At 41.9% G+C, this 24,803-nt stretch overlaps 2 protein-coding genes across 8 annotated transcripts in view; both read right to left on the reverse strand.

Annotated features, from left to right (window-relative positions):
- Positions 1–245: 245 nt before the first annotated feature.
- On the reverse strand, positions 246–6,031 carry MLNR (motilin receptor). Its single transcript, XM_074943681.1, has 2 exons — positions 5,260–6,031; positions 246–1,952 (listed from the first exon to the last, which is right to left on the reverse strand). The coding sequence occupies exons 1-2, from the start codon at positions 6,029–6,031 to the stop codon at positions 1,639–1,641; spliced, it is 1,086 nt and encodes a 361-aa protein (XP_074799782.1). The 3' UTR covers positions 246–1,638.
- A 1,799-nt stretch (positions 6,032–7,830) lies between these two features.
- The window catches only part of FNDC3A (fibronectin type III domain containing 3A), a 203,403-nt gene continuing 186,430 nt past the window's right edge, over positions 7,831–24,803 (reverse strand). For all 7 annotated transcript variants that reach the window (XM_074960675.1, XM_074960684.1, XM_074960720.1 and 4 more), the window contains 5 exons: positions 20,968–21,251; positions 18,435–18,644; positions 16,948–17,114; positions 15,545–15,672; positions 7,831–10,191 (listed from right to left, as the gene is read on the reverse strand). In XM_074960675.1, coding sequence (XP_074816776.1) covers positions 9,877–10,191; positions 15,545–15,672; positions 16,948–17,114; positions 18,435–18,644; positions 20,968–21,251 — 1,104 coding nt within the window. In that variant the 3' untranslated portion in view covers positions 7,831–9,876. The remainder of the gene's footprint in view (positions 10,192–15,544; positions 15,673–16,947; positions 17,115–18,434; positions 18,645–20,967; positions 21,252–24,803) is intronic.

The raw sequence follows: 24,803 nt of genomic DNA on the forward strand, positions 1-24,803 counted from the left end.
GAGGAAGTATTTAAAGTGCTTTTAGCAGGTCTTTCAATAACATTTAGCAAGTGGAAATGAAGAGGAGGGGCCAGCACCATGTAACCCACCAGCTCTCAGCAGACCACACTGTGGGATTATCTGATCTAGATTAGACAGATTAGTATCAGGCTAGTGAAGCTCACAAATCAATGCCACCAGGCTTTGTTTTAAATACATCTATTTATTTACAAAGTTCACAGGAGAAAATGACGTGTTCTACCAAATCCACAAACTAGCAAATAGTCTTTGTTCTTTTGTTAATTTAACATTTTGAAAGGGGGAAAAAAAAACAGCCTTGCTGTGGTGAGACGTTGCTGCAAAGCAAAGGCTGTATGTGTATGGCATGCCATGAGCTAACTGGCTCCTCTGCCCCAGGGCCTTTACTCTAGCCAGCCCGTGCTCCCTTTCGTTAAACTAAGGGTTTTGTCTGAGAATTTTAACGCCTGGGAAAGGTTTGGGTCAAACGCTGCTTTCTCGGGGAGTCTATGCTGGAATTTTTAGTCATGTTTTAACATGTCCACTCATACCATTGTAAACATTAGTGTAGACAGGACACATGGGTTACTACACTAAGGATACACAACCACAGTAGTTAACATGGGTTAACTAATGTGTTAAAACGCAACTAAAATTAAAGTATAGCCTTATGATCAATTATGCTGATGTGAATGCAGCTTAACTCCATTGGTTTCAGTGGAGTTGTTCCAGATTTACATCAATGTAGCTGAAAGAAGAATTTGGCTCTTCATGTATAAGCAATATGCTTTGACTCTCCATAGATAACCATACTTTGTCTTCCTATAGCTCTGCCTGACACCACCACATCCCTCACTAGAACATCTAGTTTTATATTCTGGGTTTAAAATTTGTGGTCTCCGTCACAACTAGAAAGTTAACCTAATGTGAGCTAATTATTGCACATATTTAATAAGGAACAACACTACTATTAAAATTATTACAGAGGATTGGTCCATATTATATAAATTAGAGACCCCTTAAATTGTACAGGTCATACCTAAGGGACTGATCCTGGAAACAAGCATGCACATGAGCAACTTTACTTGGGGGAGTTTGGTGACGCTATTCATGTGAGTAAAGTTACTCATGTTTGCACAATTAGACCCTAAAATCTTAAAATCCAATCTTGCAGGACACTCATATGGATGGACCCCTGCACCTGCACAGACCTCCTTGCAGTTGGGCCTTATAGTTTGTAAGATCTTGTTAATGAGAAATCAATTTCAAAAGGGCAAAGGTGCTCTTGGAGCTTCCGTGGCTATCAAACCCAAACAGAACAACCTCAATATTTGGCACTGTCTCTCACAGACAGTCCTAAAAATTGTACATAGCAATTTTTACTGATTGACATGTAATAAGTTAACAATGGGGTTTCTGGGTAATTGACGTCACCTCGCCCTTTGCTATTTTGTTGCCTTTCACTAGTTGTATGCCAGTCTCATGATTCTAAGTTGCCTATTCAATACAAGTATTAAGAAAAAATACAAAGAATTATAGAACTCCACAAATAGCAAAACAAAAATCTAGTCTTTAATGACTATAATGCTAGAATTAACTGCCCTTCCTATATCTCTCTAAAAGTCCATCTGCGAAGCAGTCTCAGAAGGGGGTTATGTACTCTTTTTTTATGCTAGCGCTGGTCTCAGTGTAGCCTCCAGTATCTCGGGTAGCACTGAAAGCCCTTTTTCCAGATCTGCGTGGGAGCAGTAGTTTGTAGACGGCTGCCCTGTATTTCTTTGAAATGAGGTTGTAGAGGATTGGGTTGATGCATGCACTCAGATAGAAAAGCTGCAAAGCGAATATATTAAAGTACTGGGAGAAAAGCATCGTGCTGGTATCCTGAGTGTTTATAAATATGATCCTGCCCACATGGAATGGCAACCAGCAAATTATAAATGCCAGAACCACCACAGCTGTAAGACAAAACAACACACACAAAATAGTTATGGTCAGGATTCAGACTCATTAAACCACTAACATTTTGAATGTCTAGGTACCAAAACATATAATATATTGTAAATCTGATTCTGTTCTCATGACTTCCTCTTCTTACACTAGAGTAGATCAGGAGTAACACCAGTGAAGTAATGAAGTTATATTGGTGTAAGAAAATGGGAACAGCATCACATCCATTAACTACTTTTCAGAACAAAATAAGGTAATTGGGAATCTCTCCAGCAACATTCCTAGAGATTATTTAAATGAGTACATACTTTAGTGAATATAAAATTGTAAACTACTGTATCTTCCCTATAATAGCAAACACAGTAAAAATGAATTTATGTAACATTTTCAACTTCATTTATGTAATATGAAAATTAAGAAGAAAACCAGAATGAGGAGTTTCAGAGTAGCAGCCGTGTTAGTCTTTATTCGCAAAAAGAAAAGGAGGACTTGTGGCACCTTAGAGACTAACCAATTTATTTGAGCATGAGCTTTCGTGATGAAGTGAGCTGTAGCTCACGAAAGCTCATGCTCAAATAAATTGGTTAGTCTCTAAGGTGCCACAAGTCCTCCTTTTCTTTTTGAGAATGAGGAGTGTTTTTGTAAAAGTGCACAGCAAATGTATTCTTGTCATCGATTTATTTTTAAACATGGATACGTTGAAAAGGGCTGTACTGTTATGCCTGTTCTAACATGCTGCACAGTTAATGTGTTCTCTCTACTGGGCTCTTACTATAATTTACCGTGTGCATTATTTTTAATTATTTCTATTTACAAGTTCACAAAACACATACAATTCCTCTGTATTACTTGTGACTTTTCAAAAGATAACATATGGCCAGTCAATTATAGAAAAAATTTAATGGTCCAAATTCATCCCTTGTGTAATTCCACTAGCTTCAAAGGAATAACCAAGGATCCGTTTGACCCATATGTCAAAAGACACTGTCACCTTGAAATTCACATTTCTGTCAGAAAACTTGGTCCTATTCTAGTTAAAAGAAGTATCTAAGTTTACTACATCTGAAAGAAGTTCGCAAACACGTATTTTTCTCTAGTGGCTTTAGTTTCTTTGCTTTGTGCAACTGACAGCCCTCTGTATGCAGTTAGTTTCTCTCTTGTTAAAAGAGCTTTACGTATGGCAACAGAGGCAGAAAAACCTTCTGACACATCGGGCCATAATGTAGAAATGATGCTCAATCAACAACTGGAATCTTTTAAAATTAGCCAATATATTACAAAAATGAACGCTGGCAATGTTAATTCAACTCTATAAGTGTTAAGAACCTAAAACTAACTGTGTCAATGCACGTAAATAACTGAATTGTTGAACAACAACCAAAGTTCTAAAATCTATTGTATACATTTTTCTCTAAGCACTTATATCACAGAGTATTTCAATGCGTGGTTTCAGAGCAGCAGCCGTGCTAGTCTGTAGCCGCAAAAGGAACAGGAGACTTGCGGCACCTTAGAGACTAACCCATTTATTTGAGCAGAAGCTTTCGTGAGCTTCAGCCAGGGCTGAAAGGACGGGGCCCGGGCTGGTACGGCGCACCGGTAAAAGGCGGCTGCCAGGACCGGCCGGCACGGCTGACATTACAGAGGTGCTGTGGCAGCACTTTGAGAACTCTGCTTGAACGTCGCTGCCCCTTTGCGCCCCCGACCGGCGGCCCTGCCGGGTCCCGACCAGGCCAATGGCGGGGCGCAAAAGGGGCAGCGACGACCTGGTAGGGTCACTGATGGAGGGCACAAAAAGGGCAGCGATGTTAAAGCGCTTTAATATCGCTGCCCCTTTTGCCCCCCCCCGGCCGCCGACCGCGGGGGGGGGGGGGCGGGGGCGGGGGCGGGCAAAAGAAGTAGCTGCCCCGGGGCTGCGATTTAAAAGGGCCCGGGGCTCCGGCTGCTGCTGCAGCTTCAGCAGCCGGAGCCCCAGGCCCTTTAAATTGCCACTGGAGCCCTGGGTGGCGCGGGCCAGGGAGCGCAGCTGGACTGGCTGTGGGACGCTGACCCCCAGCCCAGCCCCTTCCGCCCAAGGCCATGCCCCTTCCGGGAGGGACAGAGCAGCCCCATTCCAGTAAGGTCTGCATTTTACCTTCACCACTGGCTACAGCTCACTTCATCGGATTCATCCGATGAAATGAGCTGTAGCTCACGAAAGCTTATGCTCAAATAAATTGGTTAGTCTCTGAGGTGCCACAAGTCCTCCTGTTCTTTTACAGAGTATTTTAGTATCTCCTCTGCTTGCAGATGCATGTTATGCGTTCCTGCAAGCATGGCTTTGTGGTCTAATCAATATTTTCTAAATACATAGACGGCTGGGAGCCATATGTTCAAATACCGGCAGGGTCTGTTCAACCCTTTGCATTTCTCCTGTAGCTGTCTGATAGAAAATAGGTGTGTCAGATGAAGCCTTAGAAGTAAAGGAATGAAAATCAGTGCCACTGAAGTCAATGGGAGTATCACCATTGACTTCAATGGAGCCAGGGTTTCATCACAAGTCTTCTTTGCTGCATGGGCCCATAATGATTTGTTAGCCCTTTTCGTAAACATGTACCTGACCCCAAATTCTCCATTCCCTTGCTGCCAGCCTGGTTATCCACCTCTGAGACGGCTGAATTTCAGCTGTGCTACACAGATAAAGTTAGTGAAGTTAGTTAGCTGTTAGGAAGTATTTTAGGTAGTAGACATCCCAAATATTATTTAAAATAAAATATTATAACCAAGAGCATTTGGGGGGTGCTGACGACTATGGTGCACGTAAATGTATGAAAGCAAGATTTAGCAAGTACCCCAGAAAATCTGCTAACAGGGAAACCTATTAGGCAAGGGGAAAAAAATCTCCCCAGGGAAGAGGCAGAAGCCTCATTATTAGAGTAATTTTAAACTGGGCAAAGGTTTGGAGAGAGCATGAACCTCACCTACAGCTAGAAATTGGCCGAGTACATCTATAGGGACCAGTGGTGGCTTGCTGCGGTCAGAGGTCATCAGGCCCCACTGAGCAGTTTGACCTAAGGGATTTTTCTACCTCTGATGTCCCCGCTCTCAGACACATCCCTGCTGAAATCGGTAGGGTGCAGACACTGGCCGAATTGTGCCCTATGAAGTTCTCAGGCCTCTTCACCCTGCAGTTCACCCTGGAGCCACCCCGCAGAGGTGGGTCGCGGGGAGGGTGCAAGGTTGCCATGGTCTGTACATGGCTGATCGAGCCCAGCCTGGGGGGAGCTGGGCGGTACCTGGGTAGCGAGTGAGGGAAGGGGCCGATTCCCTGGGACTCACCCAGGATCCTGATGGTCTGTCTGTGCCCCTTCTCCCTGAGGGCCGCGTTGGGGCCCTGGGGCCGGACTTTGCTCCTCCAGAGCGCCCTGCCGATGAGGCCGTAGAGCACGTTGAGGCAGAGGACGGGCAGGATGAAGTAGCTGGTGGTGACCCACAACATGATGCCCAGCAGGCCGGACTCGGTGGCCAGCGGCGTGAGCCGGCACTCGCGGCTGAAGTCGGTCTGGTTGTCCCGCTGCTCCACGCCCACCAGGAAGAAGAAGGGCCCGGCCGAGAGCAGGGCGAAGGCCCACAGGGCCCCGATCACCGCCTTGACCCGGCGCTTGGTGATCACCACCTTGGCCTTGAGCGGGAAGCAGATGGCCAGGTAGCGCTCCACGGTGAGCGCGGTGATGTGCAGGATGGTGCAGTAGGTGCAGGCCTCGCCCAGGTAGTAGGAGAGGCGGCAGAGCAGCTGGCCGAAGATCCAGGGCCGGGAGCGCCAGAGGCGGTAGAGGTCGAAGGGCAGCCCCAGCAGGATGAGCAGGTCGGACAGGGCCATGCTGCCCAGGTACAGGTTGGTGGTGGTCTTCAGCTCCCGGCAGCGCCGCAGCACCAGCAGGGTCAGCACGTTCCCCGCCACCCCCACCAGGAAGAGCCCGAGGCACAGGGCGGTGACCGGGATGAGCGCGGGCAGCGGCAGGGAGCTGCAGAGGCGCTCGTCGCACGGGGACCCCGCCCACGCCTCGCCCTCGGCTCTCGGGGCGCTGCTGTTCTCGCAGCCGCCCCCCATGGCGCCGGCGGCGGCGGCTAGGCCAGGGGATGGGGCTCGGGGGCGCCGCCCGGCGGAGCTGGGAGAGGGGCGCCCCAGCCGCAGCCCATGGTGGGCGGCGAGCGCCGCGCTGCCAGGGCCGGGGCCCCGCTCCGGCGAGGCGGGGGCAGCCGGAGCCGCCGCTCGGACTGTTCTTCGGCGGCCGGGGGCAGAGCCAGGAGCTGCCACGCGAGGGGCCGGGCTGAGCTGGGCTCCACTGTCCCCTCCTCTCCCCGTGGAGCTTATATCGCTCCGGCTTCTAATCTAATGACTGGCCCCAGCGCGTCGGAAGCCCATTTTTCACTGCTGGGTAAGTGACTACGAAAGCCAGGGACAGCCCCAAGCGTGCACCTGCCGCCAGCAGTTTTTGCTTAAAAGAGCTCCGTCGATGTTCCCAGCCAGGAATCAGCGCCCCTCCTAGGCTTAAAAGGAAAAGCACGAGTCAGAACTGGGCAGCTGGGCTTTAAAAACCGAACTGAACCGGGGCTTTTAAGGTAGAGTTTTTCGTTCGGTCTGTTTAACTCCGCATGAATTGAACACGGCCTTCCAACAAATCTCAAAACAAACCAAGCGGAAACCATTGATTTTTCTCCCGCTTTCAGCCAAACCCTTGAATTTGGGATGCTGTCGCCCACCGAACAACCGTAAAATGCGTTCCTAGTTGCCTGAAAGTTCTCACCACCGAGCTCAGCCTTCCAGTTTGGAATGAAACTCAAAACTATAGCTTGAGAGTTACCATGCAGCTTCTGGTTCTGTTGGGACTACTTCACACAGAGCTATTTTCCCAGCCATGCTACAGTTAAAATATAGGTTTCAGAGTAGCAGCCCTGTTAGTCTGTTTATTTATGCTCAAATAAATTGGTTAGTCTCTAAGGTGCCACTAGTCCTCCTTTTCTTTTAGTTAAAATATAGTTTGTCCAGTAGAAAACGTGCACAATTTACAAGACAATGTTGTGCTGGTACACACAACTTCATTTTAGAATCTGAAATAGCTGGTTAAAAGTTGCAGTCCCTGCTTTGATCTTACTCACAATTCCTTGCAGAAGTTTTCCCTAAACAGGGGCTGCAGGTACGTATGACAAAAATAGATTTAAAAGAACTTGTATGAATGGATCATGTGGAAAAATAGATAATTTTCTTCTGGGCAAGAATTAGCTTTTTGTACTGTAACTGCTATTTTAAATCACTGCTTCTTAGTCTTCTTGCACTAACTTGTATTGCATAAAGTAGGTTATATGCAGCGTTTAGGAACTATAGAATATTGTGATCCACTTTGTTCAATGAAACTGTGACTTTTAAATCAGCGTTTACATTTAATACCCATTCCTTTCTTCACTAACAAAACAATATGGTTATGAAAGCAATAAGGAAAAATAATTTACAGGAGAGCAAAGCTAAGTTCTTGAGGGGGCCATTTAGGGATCTGGGGCAAAAATTGGGGATTGGTCCTGCTTTGAGCAGGTGGTTGGAGTAGATGACCTCCTGAGGTCCCTTCCAACCCTGATATTCTATGATTCTATGAAGTTTTAAGAAAGACACTTAGTATAGCAATTTTCCTAATCTCCCTATCAGACTGATGTTCGAGACAGTGTCTGGTCACACTCATTTTGTCATAAAATGGAGAGAATGCTTAAAAGGGGAGAATACTATTTTACATGAATTGTTGTCTTATTAAAAACTATGTCAGTCTGCCAGAAAAGTGGAGAAGTCCAGGAAAAGTTCAGTTATATCCAAAGATCAATTAACAAACATGGAAAAAGAATGATACTTTTATTTTCCACACATTGTAAAGATACTTTTGCTACATAGTTTGTGTATATTTCTGTGAGATTATACATTTTTCGTCTGTATGAAGTCCAACATTGTACAAGTTTAAAGTGATATGTTTGGTACTGTATCTATAACATTTTAAAAAGTTTAGAGTTTTTTTGGAATGTACAGTATATGAGGTAAAATTAAGATTACATTAAAAACCATCTTCACTGCAGTAATCTGCACTGAGGTTCAAATGGCAAATACACTATTAAATGACATTTACTATCAAAAATAGGAGTTCATTTGAATTTTACTATGAAAAACATAAGCCACTGCAGTTTAACTGTAGTGACAAATCTTACCATTTTAGACATTCAACCGTATAGAAATCTCTGGGCTAATACACTCAATCTCATTTGTACTGCCGAACATGGCACTTTTAAGAAGGTTCTAGAAAACATCTGCTGTCACTGTATTTTGTGGGAAGATATCAGCCTCTACATAAAAGTGACAAATTTAAAATAAAATGTAAACATACAGTACATTTTAAAGACAGATCATTCTTACCACTTGAGGGCCAAGTTCTTATCCCTTTCTTTTTTAAAACAAAACTCAACAACATTATTCTACAGCACAGATCATTGGACATAGAAACAATTACAATACATGCCCGTTCTAATATAAGAGAAATTCTTCAGAGATCTTCAAAACACAAGACAGAGGTTCTTTTTATTATTATTTTAAGACTGACAGAAGTGCTTAATACCATTAAAAATGCTAAATCCAACACAAGTAGAAGTCATTAGTGATCCACTATCTTGTAACTGAAATAAATTAAAGCTAATGACAAAATGGATAAGAGATAATGTAAGTGTGATGAGACAAGAATTTTTAAGATAGTTTCACTACAAGCTTTATGTAATTGGCAGTCACTGACATCTGGCAAGATGTTCACCGGGCTACTTAATAAAGTTAAGTCTGGTCATTCAAGAACTCACAAATGCAAGCTCACAAAACATTGATGAATTATGCAATTGCAAAGTGCTCTAATGCAACATTAACTACATGCAATCAACAATTTGGTACAGTATCCAAAGAGACATTACATTAAATGTTCGGTTCTCATGAAAAAGAAGGTTGAAGTTTTCTGGTGCAAATTATTACACTCCACCCTTCCCGATTTGGTGCCCCAAAGAAAAAAGGCCGTGCTTCGTTCCCGTGGTCATGGCAAGTGAATGCAGGGGTAACAGCAAAAATTATGGTTATCCGAGAAAATGTATACACATCATCAATAGAGGGTACATATATCTATATAAACAGCACCCAATCAAATAAAGGTCTGATTTCAAAAATGATTTTTAACTTACTTCTTTAGTGTTAGATCAAAAAAGCTCTCTCTCTTCCATGTTTGTAGGAAGCTAAAGAGGCATTTTTATGAGTAAACATCATATCGGGGCCAAGATAAACCATTTGTGCCATATCTTTTTAGTCTTACAAAATGTATACTTGCAGTGGAAAACTACATTTATCAGATAAGAATCTTCTTTCATGCATTCACTTCCATCCAGTTTACTGCCTGAGAAGAGCCCCTTCTAGTTTTCATCATAATCCTGCTTCCCAAATAATTAAGAGAAATGAGGAGGTAGAAATACAGCGCTAGATTTCTTTCACAGCATCAGACTAACATTTTATACAGCACAAGTTTGTTAGTGTAACTTTTAAATGCATTTTACTCATTTCCTCCCTCTCTTATGGTACTAATCCTTAAAAATGTGGACCAGGTTACCATTATTACACTCCTGCTTATTGGTCAGAACCTTATAATGATACATTGCTTGCCTTATATAAAGTTTGTACTGCAAGAAGGCATGTTAAAGGAAATATTTCTGTGGCTTGCATTCTATAATCTGTGCCAACGTCTACTTAAGCATTTTAAATGGCTGAAAAGATGTGCTACAGTCCCAATGCTGATGCTAAATGCCTGTTTTTGTAAAAGCAAGAGAACAGAAATATGTTTAGAATATGAGAATTTAAAATGTAATGGGCAGCATTCTAAAAGAAAATTGTTTTTCTCACTTTATTACAAAGTACTGAATGATAAAGGCAATCAGAATGGAAAAGATAGCAAAGAGCAGAAGGATGACAGCAGCACACTGTTCATCACTTAGTGTCTGTTGTGTCCTTGAGATTTCCACAGTGTCTTTGTTGGTGCTGGTTGGTGGTTCAGTTCTCTGAGAGCTGAATTGTACTGTGGTACTGTAGGGGCCTATCAGGTCCTGATGACCTCCTGTTTCTTGGCACTGTCGAATGGCACACACACGAAAACGATATTCACAGTTCAGCTGGAGGCCTGAATGCCGGAATGACCAGTCAGGCCCCTTATAAATCTGTCAAGAAAAAAAAACAAACAAAAACACTTCTAACAAACAGGCATATTGTGTTTACTGTAAAAATTTAAACTAAAAATGCCATACCTATAGTTTAATAGGTCTCTATGTTTACTGTTGAAGTGACTGTGAAAATAGCAAGTGCTTCTTAATCACCTGTGTTTTCAATGACATTTTTCTAGCCATATAGGCAGAAAAAATTAACAAAGATTAATGGAAAAGAACTTTAATGCCCAATTAAATTTATTTTCAGTCTTTTGGTAAAATATGTAGCATTACGAACTCCATTAGATTATAACTTGCAAAGCACCAAATGTAGCTCCTGTAAGAAGCCTTCACTTTCAGTAAACATCTTAAGTGTCAAATATGATGTAAACCTCATTGTCTCACCATGGGTTTCTAGGTGGATTAATTAGATGTCAGATTGTATGCAGTGTTCTTGGAGCTGCGTCAGTCCCAGACTATTAGAGAGAAGAGGTGGGTGAGGTAATATCTCTTATTGGACCAACTTCTGCTGGTGGCTATTAGAGAGACAAGCTTTTGAGCTACTCGGAGCTCTTCCTCCCTGAGCCCTGGGGAAGAGCTCCGAGTAGCTCAAAAGCTTGTCTCTCCAATAGCCACCAAGAGAAGTTGGTCCATTAAAAGATATTACCTCACCTGCCTTGTCTCTAGATGTCAGATTACCATATTCATCAATTCTAACCAAATCCCCACACATTTTGCTAAACTTAAGCTACACTCTCTTAAAAAGGTCACCATAAATTCTCCCAGCAAACTTTGGATCCAGTAAAGAGCCTTGCATAGGGCCGGATTTAAGGGCAGGCAACCGCCCGGGGTGCCATTTTTGCTGTTATCATGAATGAATACAGGTTTACGGATCCTAGCATGCATATTTATCATCTTATATGACAGGGATAAATCATTCATCAAAGTCGTAAAATGGGCTCCAAATGCAATAAAAAAATAAGGTATTCAGAAGTTTAACAAATGGAGAAGGGGGGCACCAAAGATGCTCCTACCCCAGGGCTCCATTTGGTCAAGGGCTGGCCCTGCCTTGAAAAGCCCTCTTTGTGATTCTTCTTACCTCACAATTCAGTGGTCCCAGCACTCTGTTAGTGTTCATTCACATTGTTCCTTAATCTATCTATTGGGTGACGAAGCCCTATCTTTCATTGAACTCACTGCTTCTTCAACATTCTGAATGCCTGCCTCACTAAAAGCTGAGGCCTGGTCTCCTAAGAATCCATGTTTGTAGATCCATTTATGTCTGTGGAAGTCTCATTGAAGCCAATGAGACTCCATGTAGGCATAATGGTCTGGGTGGGTGGATTCATGTGCTGTGTGGATGCCCATCACTAGTGCAGCATACGTTAATTTCTCTCTTTAAATTCTTTTATCTTTTTCTCTCCCATTATTCAATCTCATATTTAAGTGGAGTACTGGTAGCAGTAAACAAACATCAAATTATCCAAAACCTTTTCCTATAGTTGATTTCATAGTATTGAACATCGTCTAGCAAATAAATGCATGCAGCTACTACTGTGTTTAGTGGTGGAAGAAATAATCAAAAACTGTTTTTTAGATTTAGGTCTGGATGCTGTTGCTCATTTGTACTTACAGGGTTAATTTACTTACATAAATAAATGCTTTCTTTCAGAGGTTAATAAATCTAAATAACTCTATGTGACCCTGTTTTGCTTGTCTTGATCCAAAATTTGATTTAAAGATGTTTTATGAACTAATATAATTAATCAGATGCACAGTCAGATTTCATATAGCTATAATATATTTTCAGAGGAAATACGGTACTTCTCAAACGGAATTTGCTTGAAGATTGTAGAAATAGTACATAAGAGCTCTTTCTACTACTTGCTACATAAAATTTTACAATAACCAAAATTTCACATCACATTAAGGGCAGATCTTCTGGTCTGGTCCAGCTATACTGCCAGCTGCCCTACTTTACACCTGGCTGCCCATGGACCCAAGGGACCATTCTGACAGCCAGGGACTTCTAGAATATATAGACACCCGGGAGACTCCCCTTCTTCCTAGACACAGTTCCCACACGAAGGGATGGGGGACAGGTAGTATAGGAAACCCTACAGCAGACCTATGCCACAAGAGGATTCCCCTACACAGGGCGCACCCTCCACTAGTAGGTCTTAAGGCTGGCCATATCTATACTACAGGGGCTATAGTAGCAGAGCCACAGTGCTGTAGCTCTGCTGGCATAACCCCAGAGTGTACGCACAGCCGATGGAAACGGAAGAGGTTTTCCTGTCACTGTCACCTCCCTGAGTGTTAGTAGCTAGGTCGATGGAAGCAGTCGACTGCCAACCTAGTTGCATCTATGCTGCGGATTAGGTCTGCATAATTATGGTGTCAGGGGTGTGGATTTTTGCACTCAGCTGTATTGACTTAAAATTTAAAGGTAGACCAGACTGCTTTTTTGTATTGCTGGAGTAGCAAAAAGAAGCCTTAATGGACAAGAGAATCTGGTTCTAAGGCCATGTCTACACTTACCCATAGATCAGCACTGCTGCAATCGATGCAACGGGTGTCGATTTAGCGGGTCTGGTGAAGACACGCTAAATCGATGGGAGAGCGCTCTCACACCGATTGTGTGCTCCACCTCCCCAGAAAGTTGGCAGGAGAGTGTTTCCCATCGACCTAGCACAGTGTAGACACCATGGTAAGTGGATATAGCTACGTCGATTTCAGTTACGTTATTCACATAACTGAAGTAGCGTAACTTAGATTGATTTACTGCGGTAGTGTAGACCAGCCCTTAGTGGTTTAACCTAATGTATGTGCTCATTTACATGTTACAGGCCAGTTCCCCAGCTGATGTAAATCGGCGTAGCTCCACTGAAGCTCTGCTAATGTGCACCACCTGATGATCTAGCACTATACATTTTGTAATAAGCAGTTAAGCACAGTTTCTATCTTGGCTATTTCAAAAGGGCTTCTCACCATAGTATCCACACATCTTTAATATCCTGTTTCCATCCAGTACCCTGCTTTAATTTCCAGTGATAGTTTTTACAAACTTAATGCTATCTTTTTAAATCTACCTCAATTTACTGTGCTGAATAATTACAGTGAGGCACATGTGGTCACACAGATTGTTTTTTCCAGTGTCAGTGTCAGGCTTTAAGAGTAATCTTCATTTTCTTTTACAGTACTTTGGCAACGTGCATCACTTATCAAAAAACAGTCCAACTCTGTCTCTAGAGGCAATTACACAGCATTTAATGAACTCTACTGACATACTGAATGCTGCATTTGCAACTTTAAAGTTACAAAATCAATAAACAGAATATTTACACTGCAAGATAAATGCCTTGGACTAACTACAGTGCCACTTGTACTGAAAGTATAATAAATGGAAGTAAAATACGTAACACTCGACAGTAGGTACTGATTTATGAGACTAGTAATGTGCATAACCTATCAAAACACAGGGCTACACTTATTTAATTTGGGCCCATAATAAAATTACAGTATCTCAAAATTAATTGTGCTTCCTCTTTGGAAGGAAACCTGCTTGCTTAATAGTGTGAAACAGCTCACAAGTCTAATTATATGTCAATTTTCTGAGAGTTTATAGAGAAAGACATCAGAAGCTAAGGTGGTATTGTACATCCTCTGTTAAAAGGAGCCTATTTTGTTATTTGGCATCTCAAACTGCATATCTACATGGTAAAAACCTGAAATTAACTGAAAAAAAATCTTAACAGCTTGGCACTGGTGGTTGCAGCATCCCCTATCACTAGGAAGGGAATGAACGGCAAGAAACTAATGACTGGAATGGGTTACAGCAGCTTCCTGCAAGCCAACATTCCATCGTGTCTACACTGCCTATGGAATTCTTCTTGTTGGGTAGGGCCTGTCTGCTCTACTGTGCTTTCCATACACCACAGACACTACAGTGAAACTTTCTAGAATATCAATAGCTTTCCTTGAACAGTCCATGATGTGCAGTGATCATCTAGTTTGTTTACTCTTTCTTCATAAATCTTGCTTCCATTCCTTTAATTAGTTTGTTTCCCTTTTCTCAATTCCTCCCATTCGTGGACATTTTCTTGACCCTCAGGTGCAAAGAACTGTACATAGTATTCAAGATGACTCATCAATACAATGTAGATTAATAGATTCAAAGGCCCGAAGGGACCATGGTGATCATCTAGTCTGACCTCCTGTATAACAGAGACCATAGAACTTCCCCAAAATAATTCCCAGAGCATATTTTTTAGAAAAACATCCAATCTTGGTTTAAAAATGGTCAATGATGGAGAATCTACCACGACTGTTGGTAAACTGTTCCAATGGTTAATTACCCTCACTGTTAAAAATGTACACCCCATTTCCAGTCTGAAACTATAACATCCTTTTACTGAAGTCTTTTCCCTCTGTAAAGATTTCAGAAGAAGAAACCTGGAGTAATTAGCTTTTAACACAAAATCAGCATGGGTGATAAATACAGTAACTCCTCACTTAATGTCCTCCCGCTTAATGTTGTTTCAAAGTTACGTTGCTGCTCAATTAGGGAACATGCTCGTTTAAAGTTGTGCAGTGCTCCCTTATAACGTTGTTTGGCTGCCTGCTCTGTACACTGCATGTAAGATTTTGTGAAGAGCAGTGACTTTACAAGGGAGCATTGCACAAGTTCCTCTTCTCTGCCTCCTCCCAGCGCTTCCCCCACCACCAAACAGCTGTTTGGCGGTGCTTAGGACTTTCTGGGAGGGAGGGAGAGGAGCGGGGAAGCGCTGCGTCTCCAATCCTCCCCCTCCCTCCCAGAAAGTCCCAAGCCCGCCAAACAGCTGTTTGGTGGCGCTTAGGACTTTCTGGGGGCGGGGAAGAAGCAGGAATGCGGCGTGCTCTGGAGAGGAGGTGGAGTGGGGGTGGGAAAAGGTGGGAGTGGAGCGGGGATGCAATGGGAAGAGGCGGGCCTGGAGCATCCCCCAGCAAAGTTGGCGCCTGTTCTTCTCTGGGTAAGCTGCCACTGCTGCTGCAAAGGTGCTCCCTAGTGTCCTTGCCTGCAGCGGGCTGTGCCTGTGTGGGGTAAGCCAGGGGCACTTCCCAGCCACAGTACAATACAGTACTTTACAGTATGTAATGCCTTTTGTCTGCCCCCAAAAAATTTCCTTGGAACCTAAACTCCTGCATTTAATGGGAAAACTGGATTTGTTTAACATTGTTTCACTTAAAGTTCCATTTTTCAGGAACATAAGTACAACATTAAGTGAGGAGTTACCGTATAACATTTGACCTGAACATTCTTTAATTGTAATTAACCTTTACCAATACTCTTCACATAAACATATTATACTTCTTTAATGAACTATACCTGTTTGAATTCTGAGTCTTTTCCTGCCATGACCTGAAGACTGTAAATAATTGGATCACCTTTCATTGGTTGCAAAACCTCCCATGTGATTTCACAAGTGTGATCATTTACTCTCTCTATTCTTGGCGCTGTTGGAAAAAAGCAAATACATTAGTTAACTGTGTATTGTCTCAAGTTAGTGGTTTCCACTAATTTGTAAACTGTAGCCTCTATGGTAGTTTGTTTCTGTTTCAGAAACAAAAGATTTAAGTGCAAAAATATTTTTCTTATCCACTTCTCATGTTGACTAACACTACATAAATAAGGATGCTAGCACACTGCTTACATGTTTTGTTTCCTCCACAAGGAAGCAAGGACAATTATGATTCTCATGAATGAATATCATAAGAAAGGTTAGTTGCTATGAAGAAAGTAGTCTGAAAGAACTTTTATTGCAGAGAAGTGTTAAGTAATAGATGTAGATAAAGAATTGCAGTTTAAGATCAACTGACCCAGTCTGAACACGGGAATTGCCGTACTCAACCATCAGACAGTGGCAAGAACCAGATGCTTCAGAGGATAGCATAAGAACCCTCAGCAGGCAGAGACAGGATAATCTGATACCTCCCCCCACCAAATACAGAAAGAAGAATCTGAACAGTGAGTGAGAGCTGGGAGGCTGGGTGAGTCTGAGACTATGTGAGAGACTATGGAAGAGACTGGGTGCTGGGTTGTGTGTAGTAGTCATTTTAGAAATACCTCAACAATATAAGGGAAGGAAGGAGCAAGTGATGACATACAAAGGGGCCTCAACTGAGTTGGTCTATAGGTGTTCTGGATGGATCTGACCCAGCCCTGCTACCAGGACACCAAAAATGCTAGATTCCAAGAAATGTGTCCAGAAGGAAGGAATACTACGACAAATGCCTAGCCAAACTTACTTCTGACGTCACAGAAAGTTAAATCTGTACCCTAAGTGTTTGATAGGAGATGTGTAGTTTTGGTGATTTGTGTTCAAGTCTGACAAAAGGCTGTCAACCCTGCTTTAACTGAAAAATTACATGTCCCATTAAGTATGGAGCTGCTGCTGATACCTTCATAATCTATGTATTTTAATGCACCCATTATGGAGTCTCTGGATGCCACAATGAATCGTGTTTGTTTAGTGCACATTAAAGAGGAATTGTTTAAACCTCATCAAAAATAATTAACTGAATAAAATATGATCACAAAGTCCTTTCTATTCAGCTGAGTTTTAATTTTTTTTTAAGAAAGCCCTTAATTTGGATTTGGGACGTAAACTACTCAGCACTGCCCCTTAACTGCAAGCTTGTTTATACTGAATAGGACTAGTAGTACTGATTTATTAAGTAGTGAGAAAAATGACATTACAGTTAAATGACAAGTGAAAATACAATGCTTACCTTTCAAGGCAGCTGGAACAGATTTGGTAGTCGTGAAAATGTACTCTTGAGAAAGTGGACCTTCGCCAGCTTCATTACAAGCCTGAATACAAAATTTGTAGGATGTTGACTCAATAAGTCTTTGTACTTTGTATGTATGACATGGTCCTCTATATAAGGATATAAACCTGAAAGTAGAAATAGTGATTACATAAACAGATTAAATAGATTCCAAAGTAGTCTGCATGATTTCTATTTTTGTTTTAAATTCACTCTTATCTTTTTTTAAATTCCTGGAATTGAATGACCAGCTCATAAATACTGATTTCCAAGTTAATGTATGGTCTTTCAGTAATACAGAACAATGAGCTCACTTTTCAATAAGCAGTGACTGTTGCTGGTCTTATTTCTTCTCGGAGTGGGAAAGGGGGAGAGCTCTGGATTAGTTTAGTATGTGGTGCTTTCTGTTTTCACTGCTCCCCTATCATATTCCCGCTTTTCAAAAGTGAGTTGGTCTGGATTTTAGCTACCTGCACCTCAGCAGTATTCCTCACTAGCTGTAAGAATGGGTCAAGTCTCTGTGATTCCCATTGCTCTTCCACATTTTTGTGGGGAAGGTGTGCTATGGCCCAAATCTCACATCTGTGTGGGAGAGATCTGTCACAGTTGCAACATACGTTGTTGTCCCAGTCTGATGGGTTTTTCTAGATTGGTCACACTCTCTTGTGTCATGATGCTGGAGCAGGTCAGTTTCACTGGCCCGTCTGTTTGATTTTCAGTCTTGGGGGTTCTAATACTGGTTTTGTCTCAGAGGGAGTGGAGAGGTTTTGTTACCATGTTCTACTCCTGTTCATTTCTGAGTTGGGGTGCAAGCATGAATTACTTTTTGGTAGCGATGGTGAATTCCCTGTTATGTGGATCTCCATTTCTGTTTATTCCTATGTCAGGGCAGGTTCCACTTGGTAGATCCCTACTTTTCTCCAGTTCTCAAGCTATCGTATGCTCATACTATGGTAGTGTATGTGGTGCGGTGGTATTGTGTGTTTTGCTATCTAGGGAAAGGTGGTGCAAGTAAAAAATTAATGAATTTAAATCCTTAAACTCCTCACCCTGTAAAGAAAGCAGCAACAAGGTGAGAACTCACCCCCCATCACCCAAGAGGCACATCAAGTTAAAAGAATTAGCTCAGACTTAGTCAACATAAATACTTAACAAAACCATAGAAAACAGAAGAGCCTGGTGGCACAAGCCATCTCATCTCCACATCAAGCTCTTCATGTTGAACCTTCACTATGAAAACCTTCAGTTTTAATGTCTTGCACCTTCTAATGCTGTACATCAGAGTCTCCCCTTTTCTTCCCAAGATAGACAACTTCTTAAATTCATTTTAAATTAAACCAAAGGTATGGTGTCTTCTTCCATGATGCCTTTCTGGTACTTCCTTATCCATTAAACAACACCATGTGTAACGCAGAGCACATACAAAAGGAAGTGATATTAGTGCTAACCTTCCATTCTTATCTTCCATTTGAAGGTGGTACTGAATGGAGTCAGTTAATGCTTTTGAAGTTCCCTCTCCCCATTTTAGCTTGAGAGTCTGAGAACTGTATACAGCACATTCCAGGCGAGGTGGATCAGGAGGGAGTGGTTTTGTTTTCAGTTTTATTGTGTGGCTGAAAGGACCTGCTCCAAGACTATTTAGGGCTTGAATTCGTATTCTAATAATTAAAAAGAAAAAAATTATCCATGTAAACAGATTTAAAAGGGTAATTGATTAATTCCAGGACTCATATTCAAGAGTCTTACAGTAGAGAATAATAAGGTCATTGAATAGATACTACTTTTTATGATATACATGTCCCTTACCACGAAGAGTGGTTGGATTTAGTCATAAATATTAGTGAATGTGCATTCATCTTGCAGTACTTTAAACAATGTATTCTATTAAAAAATAAAGAATATTAACGTAAGGGTCATCATATAATGACAGGCAATAAAAGTTCTAATGTTTCGGTCCTGGGACATCAAGTGATCCTAGTTCAGCACAAGAACTTATATTTATAGAAAGCCATGATCTTCTGAGTCCCTTCCAATTACTGCATATTTTCATTATACCTGATAAATGAAGTAATAAGCAACAGATAAACATTCAGCTTTCTCTGATAATAAACATCCACATTAGGACTAGCCTTAAGAGAGTTGGGGTGGCCAGAGAGAAATTCTGAGAGCCTCCTAGAACTGAACGAATTCATTAAAAACGGAAGGGAATATTTGGGCTGCCACCAGTTTTTTCTCTTGCAGGGAGCTTGCAGTGGTGCTGGTATCACTGGTAGTGGCACAGTTGGTCACTCCCAATGATGAATTATCAAGGGGTCCACAAGAAAAGAGGGAAAGAAAACAATAAGTCAGCGGACTAACAGCTGTGAACTTTGCAGACCATCGTAATTGTGGTATGGACTAGGAATAATCTGTGATTTTTCAGGAAGTCAATGTTGCAAACTTTCAATCTCAGGAACTGGTTTACAGTTTGAACGTCTGTGACTCAACGAAGAAGATTAGAAACTTATTTTTACAAAACAAAAACAGAAAATAGCCCTGAGATTTAAAGAGCATAGAAATCAGGGGGACACAGCTGCAGGCTTTATGGATTTCAAAGGTAGCCTTGATTAGATCAACACTCCATGACTCTAAGCCACCTTATTTTCCATTAAAATATCATACATTCATGTCTGTGTGTTTTGAAAAAAATCAATGTTTGAGCAACTGCAAAAAAAAAAAAATCCAAGCTCTGAACATTTAAGGGTCACAATTGCAAAATGCTGGGGTCCGTTTGTGTGCACATATTTAATTCCTTATATATCTATCACTATAGAACTGTTTAATTTTGAGTATGTTAATTTATTAGCATACTGTAGCACTGGCGACCACATATTTGAGTTTTGTTTATTTTCACAAGAAGCTGGCAGAGTTTATCAAATCTGTGATATAAAAGTACTTGTGTGTCTAAGTGCAAAAATATCTTTGCAGTGTAAATTTCCAGTTCTTTGGTAAATTTTTTTTTTACAATTTCTCATAATGTGGCAGGCAGTAGTTTTTTCAATTACTAATATAACAGTTTTAAAAGTAATAACAACACGAAAGTATTTTATTTTAAAAAAATATTAAGGGTTACCCTGACAGTCTATAATGAACATCATACACATGGGATGAAGCCCTGGCCCCAATGAAGTCAATGTGAACTTTGCCATTGACTTCAATGGAGTCAAGATTTCACCCAATATATTTTAATGAAGAGGATCTGTGATTGTAACATGAGCATAGAATGCTATTCTACTGTAAAAGTGACTAACGTGGCACAGTGGAATTCTGTGTTCATCATCTTTTAATAACTGCCATATTAAATGTAACCGATTTACAAGGAAAAGGATGTTTTCTGTAACCATCACTTTTGCAGACACCACCTGGGATCTCAAAGTTATGCTCTCTGTGCCTAAATGTATCACCCCCAGCAATAAAGGTTCTGCAGAAATTGCATCACACTCTGTAACAACCAGGCACTGGATCAGAAATGGAAAATAATGACAAATGGACACAGCAGATCAAATGACATACAGTCCTACCATGGACAGATCTTACTTAATTTGACAGATACCTTAGAGGTCTGTCTTTTTTCAATACTTCGGCAAACTATACCTGTATAGCTTGTTCCATGACAACAAAGTCTCACTGAATTTGAATTTGCAACCAGAACTTTGTTAACCAATATGAAGTTGATGCATGAATGGAATTAATTAGGTTGTCTTTTTCCAGAACTACATTGGTTCTGCCATCCTAACAGGAGCAAAAATTTGGTAGACACAACTGAATGCCCATAATGACCAAATCTGTTGAATTCATTACATAGTCTCTTTTCTGACCATAGCTACATACTAATACTTTGATAGGGCGGTAGTGATTAGAAGCAATGTGGGAACAAAGACAATAGATTATTTTCCTTCTATGTAAAATGCTAAGGAAGCCACACCACTTTGCACAGCATACCTGTATGTTGTGTCTGGCTGCAAATTGTCTATGAAATAGCTTGAAACCTTCCCAACAGTTACAGGCTGTTTTTCTCCATAGTCTATGCTGTAGCCAAGGATTTCAGAACCATGGTCACAGGGCTTTTCCCAGCTTATGGCAAGGCATGTGGAAGGTGAATAGTGTGGACTCTCCACTTCATCTTCACTTCTTCCCTGAAGACAAGTCACAACTGCAGGTACAGAGGCTGGTGTCATGCATACAACTACTTCACTGAAAGGTCCTGCGCCTGCAACATTCACTGCCTGCAAATGCAAAGTAACATAAGAATGGCGATACTGGGTCAGACCAATGGTACATCAACTCAGTATCCCGTCTTCCCACAGGTGCTTTAGAGGGAATAAACAAGAACGTCTGAGAAACAGTGGGGGCGGGAGGGAATAAACATGGGGAAATAGTTTTACTTTGTGTAATGATCCATGTTTATCTCCCCCCCTACTGTTCCTCAGACGTTCTTGTCAACTGCTGGAAATGGTCCACCTTGATTATCACTACAAAAAGTTTTCTCCCCGCCCCCGCCCCCCTGCTAGTAATAGCTCACCTTACCTGATCACTCTCATTACAGTGTATATGTTAACACCCATTGTTTCATGTTCTCTGTGTATATAAATCTCCCCACTGTATTTTCCACTGAATGCATCTGATGAAGTGAGCTGTAGCTCATGAAAGCTTATGCTCAAATAAATTTGTTAGTCTCTAAGGTGCCATAAGTACTCCTTTTCTTTTTGCGGATACAGACTATCACGGCTGCTACTCTGAAACTTATCCATGAGTGGAGGTCTCTTTTATCCCATTCCTGCTTACTTTGCTTAAGAGCCCTCTGTGAGGGATCTTGTCAAAGGCTTTCTGAAAGTCCAAGTACACTATATCCACTAGATTACCCTTGTCCACATGTTTGTTGATCCCCTCAAAGAATTCTACTAGATTGGTGAGGCATGATTTCCCTTTACAAAAGCCATGTTAACTTTTCTCCAACAAATGGTATTCATCTATGCATGTGAGAATTCCGTTCTTCACTATAGTTTCAACCAATTTGCCTGGTACTCAAGTTAGGCTTCCCAGTCCATAATTGCCAGGATTGCCTCTCCAGCCTTTTTGAAAAATTGGTGTCATATTAGCTATCTTCTAGAAGATTATTTAAATGATAGGTTTCATACCACAGTCAGTAGTTCTGAAATTTCACATCCGAGTTCCTTCAGAACTTTTGGGTGAATCTCATCTGGTCCTGGTGGCATATTTCTGTTTAATTTATCAATTTGTTCCAACATCTCTTCTATTGACACTCAATCTGGAATAGTTCCTCAGATCTTTCACCTAAAAAATAATGACTCAAGTGTGGGAATCTCCCTCACATCCTCTGCAGTGAAGACCAATGCAAAAATTCATTTCACTTCTCCGCAATGGCCTTATCTTCCTTGAGTGCTCCTTTAGCACATCAATTGTCCAGTGGCCCCACTGCTTGTTTGGCAGGCTTCCTGCTTCTGTACTTAAAAAACTCTTTGCTGTTAGTTTCTGAGTTGTTGGCTAGTTGCTCTTCAAATTCTTTTAGGCCTAATTATACTTTTACACTTGAGTTGCCAGAGTTCATGCTCCTTTCTATTTTCCGCAGTAGGATTTAACTTTCAATTTTTAAAGGATGCCTTTTAGTCTTTAACCGCTTCTTTTTCTTTATTGTTTGTTGTGGCACTTTTTGGTCCTCTTACTGTGTTTTTTAATTTGAGGTATACGTTTAATCTGAGCCTCTATTATGGTGTTTTTAAAAAGTTTCCATGCAGCTTGCAGGCATTTCAGTTTTGTGACTGCACCTTTTAATTTCCATTTAACTAGCTTCTTCATTTTTGTGAAGTTAAATGCTACTGTGGTGGGTGGGCTTCTTTGGTATCCAAGGACGTTAAATTTAATTATATTAATTATATTATGCTCGCTATTATCAAGCAGTTCAGCTATATATTTTTCTGTTGGACCAGATCCTGTGCTCCATTTAGGACTAAATCAAGAATTGCCTCTCCTCTTGTGGGTTCCAGGACTACTAGCAGTCATTTATGGTATCAAGAAACTTTATCTGGGCATCCCATCCTGAGATGACATGTACCCAGTCAATATAGGGATAGCTAAAATCCCCCATTATTATTTAGTTTTCTGTTTGTATTGCTTCCCTAATCTCCTGGAGCATTTCCTAGTCGGGTGGTTGGTGGTAGATCCCTACAGCTATATTCTTATTATTCAAGCATGGAATTGCTATCCATAGAGATTCTATGGTAGTTTGAGTCATTTAAGGTTTTTACTATATTTGACTTTATTCTTTCACCTACAGTGCCACTCTCCCACTAGCATGACCTACTCTGTCATTCCTATATGTTTTGTCCCCCGATATTACCGTGTCCCATTGCTTATCATCGTTCTACCAAGTTTCTGTGATGCCTATTATATGAATATCCTCATTTAATATGAGGCACAAAGTTCACCCATCTTAGTATTTAGACTTCTAACATCTGTATACAAGCACTTACAAAATTTGTCACTTTTTAGCTGTCTGCCATTATCTGATGTAATTGAATGGGACTCTTTCATTTGACTGTTTCTCGTCAGCTCCTACCTGTACTTTATCAACTTCTATCCTCTCTTCCACACTAGGATATAGAGAATCCCCATTAATAGATCTTCCCCTAAGGGATGTCTCTGTCCAAACCATGTGCTCCTCCACACCTGACAGCCCTCCCCCCAGACCTTAGTTTAAAAACTCTTCTACAACCTTAAATTTTACATGCTAGGAATCTGATTCTGTTTTGGTTTAGGTGGAGCCCATCCTTCCTGTATAGGCTCCTCCTTTCCCAAAAGGTTCCCCAGTTCTTAATAAATCTAAACCCCTCTCCCTATGCTATTGTCTCATCCATGCATTGGCCTAGGCTAGGCGGGGACTGGGAAGGCCTGTGCCTGCCTTTCTTGCCACGCTTCCACAAGAAGTCCTGCCTAGGCTAGGGATGGTAGAAATGCTGCTTGGGTTGGGGCTTAAAATGTTTGCGCTGGGTGGTCGGTGTATGCATGCCCAGTGATTTCATCATTGCCTGAGAATCTTTTAGGCTGTGAAGCCTGGAATCTGTTTGGTCCGCAAACAGGCCCATGCCATCGAACGGCAGGTCCTGCAAAGTTTGCTGCACTTCCAGGGGAAGCCCAGACACCATGAGCTTCTCCTCATGTCTGCACTGTCCAGTGAGGCCTGCAAAGAGGTCCGTGCCCTTGTCCGCTATGGCCCCAAACTCTTCCCTGGACTCCCTGGGTAGTAACTCCTTGAACTTTAACATGGAGCTCCAGGAGTTAAAGTTGTACCTACTCAGGATTGCCTGCTGGTTGGCAAGCCTGAGCTGGAGCCCCCTGGTCCAGTAGACCTTCCAGCCGAATAGGTCCAGCTTTTTAGAGTCCTTAGACTTTGGATTTGGACCCTGCTGCCCCAGCCTTTCATGCTTGTTTACCGTGGCCACCATCAATGAGCAGAGCTGCAGGTGCGTATACAAGTACTTGTACCCCTTAGAGGGGATGAAGTACTTTCTTTGCAGTCGGGGGAATGGAGGCAGGGTTTTTGGTGTTAGCCTGAATCATTTTAATGAGGGGCAAAGCCACCCTCGATGGCTCCTGGAGCCAGGATGTCCACCATCGGGTCCTCTGGCTCGACAACCTCCTTGGCCTGCAGCCCCATGTTGTGAGCCACTCTGCACAGCAGGTCCTGGTGTACCCAACTGTTGATAGGGGGTGGCCCGGAGGAGGAAGACCCCACTACTGCTTTGTCCAGGGAGGATGAA

This window comes from Natator depressus, chromosome 1 (genome assembly GCF_965152275.1).
Source record: "Natator depressus isolate rNatDep1 chromosome 1, rNatDep2.hap1, whole genome shotgun sequence".
NCBI classification, from domain to species: Eukaryota; Metazoa; Chordata; order Testudines; family Cheloniidae; genus Natator; species Natator depressus.

What these genes read in the sequence shown, in the direction of transcription:
- MLNR (XM_074943681.1), bottom strand. Translation starts at nt 6,031, where the DNA reads ATGGGGGGCGGCTGCGAGAACAGCAGCGCCCCGAGAGCCGAGGGCGAG. An exon ending in ACAGACCATCAGGATCCTGG is followed by an intron (nt 1,953 to 5,259) that starts GTGAGTCCCAGG and finishes TTTGTCTTACAG; the next exon opens with CTGTGGTGGTTCTGGCATTT.